General features: G+C 40.8%; 1 protein-coding gene across 1 annotated transcript; it reads right to left on the reverse strand.

Moving 5' to 3' along the window:
- Nucleotides 1-355: 355 nt before the first annotated feature.
- LOC140538210 (mast cell protease 4-like) lies at nt 356-3,707 on the reverse strand. Its single transcript, XM_072660661.1, has 5 exons — nt 3,650-3,707; nt 3,375-3,525; nt 2,021-2,162; nt 617-880; nt 356-511 (listed from the first exon to the last, which is right to left on the reverse strand). Exons 1-5 carry the CDS (start codon nt 3,705-3,707, stop codon nt 356-358), a joined length of 771 nt encoding a protein of 256 aa, XP_072516762.1.
- Between the last annotated feature and the right edge of the window lie 2,080 nt (nt 3,708-5,787).

Consider the following 5,787-nt stretch of genomic DNA (forward strand, 5'->3'; position numbering starts at 1 on the left):
TATATATATATATATATATATATATATAACATGGATTTATTACATATGCAGTAATATGTTTAAAGTCTACTTAAGTTTATTTTAACACACTTAACAAAAAGTTATTCGTCTGTATTATTGTCCGACTATTAAAGTAGAATAAGTACAATAAAATAGTTGTAATAGCACTCTTTAAATGCACTGATCATTAGTGTGGCTACAAGTATGCTTTACTAATTCACTTCAGTGTAATATTCTTTTAGTTAGTGGTGTCGATCACAGGAGGAAACTGAAACTGGAGACAGCAAAGAATAGGCTTGAGAAATGTCTGAATGCTTTTATTGAGGTGAAATGAGGTTCATCTGCAAAATACAGACTAGAGATCATCAACAATGGACTTGATCCAGGGCAGAAAAGCTGATATCTTGGCATAAACATTTGGTGCACGAGGTGACTCACACATTTCTCCATCACCAAAGGAAACGATACCCACTGCAATGTTATTACACACCAAAGGGCCGCCAGAGTCTCCCTGTTAAGAACACACAAATGAATGCATTACTCTTTTGGTGGTCAAAGTGTACATTTTGCAGGAGGTGTATGTGTTCCATATACATCAGTCCATATTTTTTCATACCTTGCAAGATCCTCCAGGATAAGCTGCACACACCATCCTAGGAGTAATAGAAACATCCCTCCTGAACCTGTTCCAAGCGTTGTTACATGTGGTCTGGTCTTTGATGATGGTTTTGGCCTCCAGAAGACGCTGACTTCCAGGTTTACTGCTACCTGTTCTTCCCCAGCCAGTTACATGGCAGACTGAGTTGACATCAATGGCTTCGTCTCGTTGAGGGATGGAGATCCAGTTGACAGTCTTGCTTTTTTTGACCGTCCCACGCAACTATGATAGGCACAGGGTCACAGATGTTAACTGAGCATGTGAGCAACTGTGCATGCATCACTCTTCATATCCCATACTTGCATGCAATGAGCAAAAGTGATATGCAAAAGTGATATACATACATATATCTTACACCCTGCTAGCTCATTGCTATCTTACACCTCGCCAACTGTCTATTTTCACGCCTTCTGCCTGCGTGGTTTAAATAGCAATGGTGCCTGTCAGTATATCTATGCTGATGGACATGGTGGTCTCGAAATGAGGTGTATTCAGGTGAATTTCTGGCATATTGCTATGTTGGCAACGGAAAACACAGGTGCGCCACTGACTGAAAACAACCTAAGCAGACGTCTGCAGTCAGATGTTCATAAACAGACTCTCATGCTCAGAAATACCAATCCGCCAAAGTCACCTGGCTCTTAAAGAGAACGTCAGATGACACACTGATTGGTTTATTGCACGTCACACCCAAAACAGACGCATGTTTAATTAAGAGACTTAATACATGCCTCTCTGGAGCAGATAAATATGAATGTACTGGCACCATGCTGCCTAGTGCCAGGTGTGGGCTAGAATAGCATAGCCCTCCAGCACAGGACAGGACTATAATCACTGAGATAATCTGGTAATAACTACGTAATATCTCCTCCCCAATACATGGATTGATTTTCATTGATGTTTTAAAGACTCATGAAAGAATTTTCTTCTTCCGTCTGGAAGTATGTGAGCAGCTCTATTGGATATGCATTGTTTTGGATGCATGTACCAAATTAAAAGTCTAGAAGCATGGTTATTAACCATGCTTTTAAAGATCTACCTTCTTGCAACCCCAATCAAACCCATCTGGCTAATCTAATTATTGCCTAATTCAGCCATATCTGAATACCCTCTGAAAAACAAAGGTGCTTCAAATGGTTCTTTGGGTGATACTATAGACGAACCATGCCTGCAATAGAAATGTTTTACCTTTGAACTGACATCTCTGTTACAAACATGGTTCTTAATGGAAGAAAAAGTGGTTCTTTGCTCAGTGAGTGTAGCTGTATGAGGGGTAGTGGATTTGGGTTGATGGAGAAACCTACAGGAAGGAAGATCTTCAAAATAAGGATTAGTGACCACTGCCACAACCAGATAATTTACCTTTAGAAGCATGATATCAGAGTCTAGCGTTTCTGTGCTGAACTTGGGATGGGAATGGTAAGACTCCACTTTCATGCTGATTGTTTCTTCTTTGCTGTTTGACAGATCATGAGCACCCAGCACTGCTGTAAGCGTGAATTTTCTGCTTTGAACAAAGACAGATATTTAGCTGACTGTATTAATTTAAGAGCAATGCTTGTTCTACAAGGAACTAATATTAATATTATACTAATACTAATACTACTAATACTAATATTATACTAAAATATCACAATATTTATCACATTTTTTATGATACATGATATTTACCATGATACACATGATCACAGACAAGATTCACCAGTAGCAACAGATTCTTAAAAAATATTACTAGTTCAAGTACTGTCCCATACTGAGTACAGTGATTTATATTAAAATGTGCTGCACTTCATCCAGTTAAACCAGACTAATTACAATGTTTGCAATGGCACGTGCAGTGGTTCTTTAAGCACTGATGATATCCTCAATATGCTTAGAATTAAATATTTTGTATCATGTTAAATTTAAAAAATGATCATGATATGATAAAATATCATCATATTGCCCACCCCTACTTGCTCCACTTCATTTTGATAGGACACTTCTATTAAATTACAGAGTTTCCGGTTCATTGTTTGCATTTCTTTCTCTTTGTTTACCTACAAGGAACATGGCGACCGCTGAGGAACGAGCTCCCAAATGCTCAGCAAGGAGCTTGTGTTGTTGGAGAGGCAGCCCAAGAAGACAAGCCCCAGATGCCTCCTACACGGACGTCTCAACCCCAGCACAACAAGCGCATTAGATGCCGTGGATTATAAGCACTGGAAAAAGCCTGGGGTCATCAGTGTGGCCGGGGAAGGCCGAGGTCCTCTCCACCACCATAGTTGTTTTTCACATCTACTAATCAGTTCAAGGTCCTTAGCCCATTGCCTTCCCCATCCCCAGCATCTAAGACAACTACACAGGGTGGCGTTCTCATTGTTGGAGATTCTACTGTAAGACATCGGGCCCAAAGCGAAATGCCTATTTGTCCTATTTTCTGGGTGCCTGCGTCCTAGACGTCGCCAGGCGGCTTTGGGTTAGTTTTAGGTTTTGGTCGAGGTTAAGATTAGGGTGAGGAACAATGAACGTGCATTTAATACATGCTTAGTTAAATGCAAGTTAAAGGCAAGTAGACCATCTACGGAGCATCTTAAATGTCCTATGCAAATAAAGTGTACCTCTCATATTTACTTGATGACTTTTAGTTCTAGAAAACCACTGAATTATAAGGTGATTCCAAAATATGAATTGGTTGATCTTTCGAAGACATCTTGAAATAAACACATAAACATACCCCCGGTAGCAGTGTGCAGCCGTCATGACGAATCGGTCAGACACAAGAAAGCCACCACAAAAGTGTGTCCCATTTACATGGAGAGAAACCATGTATGGTCTTGAGTGTGGGTCTACCACGGTGCCATTTATTATACCAACATTGACACTTGCTGAGAAAGACAGAAAGGGAAGGGGTTAGCATCACACTTGTGCAAATAACATGCAAATAAACAAAAATATGAACAAAATATGCCAAACTGAATATTCAAGTAAATATGTGCAGGTAACCCTTACCAGAGTGTCCCTGGTATGACAGCAGAGCAGACAGCAGAAGCAGGGAGATGAGAGGCATGGTGCAGTAGGGAGAGAGTGGGTTCTCATTGATGAAGAGTAGGAGTTTAAATAGTGAAGTGGGTAGACTGACTTCCTCACAAGTATTCATGGTGTAGCGTGTGTCTTCTGCACAGAAATGAGAAGCTGTGGAAAGCTTACGCACCCCTCAGGTGCATCAGACATCATTAGATTTTGTATGCAGTGTTAGAGACTGGTGGATAACCTCATCTAGAAGAAAGGAATTGATACCTAATGCATAAGTACCAGTCCAAAGTCTGGACACACCTGGTTGAATGTGTGTCAATCATCATTTTTAATTCATTTGATGCAAATGCTAAGGGTGGCGCAGTGGCGATGCTAACACAGGTACAGTGATGAAAACACTGGTAACATTGCTGGATGAGGCCAGTGGTCAGCACAGCAGCTAACACTGCAGCAGTGATGCTAGCACCGAAGTAGTACATCTACCACAGTGTTAGTGAAGCTGTTTAAGGCTGAGGCCAGCACGGTATTGTAGCTAATGCTACAATAGTGATATTAATGAACAAACATACACTATATGGACAAAAGTATTAGGACACCCACTCATTTATTATTACTTCTGAAATCAAGGCTATTAAAGTTTAGCTTACTTTTGATGGGAATAACAGTTTCTACTGTCCAGAGAATTCTTTCTGCTAGATTCTGGAGCATTGCTGTTGACAAAAGCATTCATTAAGGACAGGGTGTTGGATAGTCACCATGACGAGACCACCCGTCTTATCCCCTACTCATTTTAGAGAACACAGTTCCACTGCTCAAAGCTGGGGGGCTTAATACCCCTCTAGCCCATGCTATGCATTAGGCACGGTGCCATGGTTCATGTTAATCTTCTCCAGAGAGTCCTATTCTATTGATCAATTTTCTTTACAGGGACTAGACAAGCTGTGTGTATTTGTGTATTTGCACATCTGTGTCAGAAATGGGTACAACTTGAAGTAGCTGAATGCATCATTAGAAAGGGTGTTGTGGTGGAAAACTTGTGACAGAAGAAGCACTGAGTCTCTGAGTCAGTATTGAAGTGAGTAACAAATTTATTGAGAGAAGTACAAAGCAAAACCTTAGTTTCTGCCTGTCTGCTCTGAGCTCTGCATGGTCTGCAGGAGCCTTTATCATCGCTGGGCTTTACCCTCACCCACTCAGCAATGACTGACCAGATAGCCTTATATGGCCTTATATAAACAGGCTATACATTTATCTGTTACTTGCATGAGAACCGTCCCAGGAATTTGACCCCACTGACCCAGTCTGGTCCCTGTTTATGGGGGGGTCATTCTAAGGTAAGTGACCGGAGATCGTTCTGCCCTCCAGTCGGCAATTGCACCCTGATAAAGGTGAGCAGAGACAGACAATAACAGTGTGGACAGACCCCGGTACAACATAGATAAATAACACGAAGTGACCGAGGTCACCTTATGTATCACAGAATATGCATCAACCATTTAGGTATTGATTATGAATCATCAATAACTTCCATTACAGTGTCTACAAACATTTGAGAAAAATCTATCATATCATATTATGCAGTATCTTTTATGGATATTTACCTTTTTTAGAATGGTAAGAACTAAGGTCTCAAGAAAGCGATCACCACTGTCACATGAAATCTGACATTCTCTTGCACTTAGGTTGCCAGTTGTTCAACATCACAATATTATTCACTTTTCTACTGTCTATATTCAACATATCAAACACGTTGGTGCCACAGTTCATTTATAAAGTACCTAAGAAACAATGCATCCCATGCAGAGCAACCCAGCAACTTAAAACTTGAATGTTTTCACTGTTTATTACAGTTTTACTTTCAGGACTGTACTGTGTGCTGCACTACCATAGCTTTTCTAGAGTTTGGTGCTGGGATGGGAGCAGCTTCTTTGTTGGTTCTGAAGGCTGGTTCTGAAATGACCCAGTGCCCCCCTTAGTTCCCTGATACTGTTGAAATCACACACATTGCTTCAGCCCAAGCTTTAATGATTACTCCATTCCTAGCCTCAGATATAGCCTGAGAGGTTGCTTTTGCTCCTGTCTTAAAGATTGTTCAGCTGTAGCCTCAGAGACTG

The sequence above is a fragment of the Salminus brasiliensis genome, chromosome 17 (assembly GCF_030463535.1).
Source record: "Salminus brasiliensis chromosome 17, fSalBra1.hap2, whole genome shotgun sequence".
NCBI lineage: Eukaryota > Metazoa > Chordata > Actinopteri > Characiformes > Bryconidae > Salminus > Salminus brasiliensis.

Excerpts from the sequence above, each read along its gene's own strand:
- LOC140538210 (XM_072660661.1), bottom strand. The coding sequence starts at position 3,707 with ATGCCTCTCATCTCCCTGCTTCTGCTGTCTGCTCTGCTGTCATACCAG. Across the intron at positions 2,163-3,374 it reads GCTGCACACTGCTACCGGGG|AAAATTCACGCTTACAGCAG; the intron begins GTATGTTTATGT and ends TGTTCAAAGCAG. Across the intron at positions 881-2,020 it reads CTGATATCATGCTTCTAAAG|TTGCGTGGGACGGTCAAAAA; the intron begins GTAAATTATCTG and ends TGCCTATCATAG.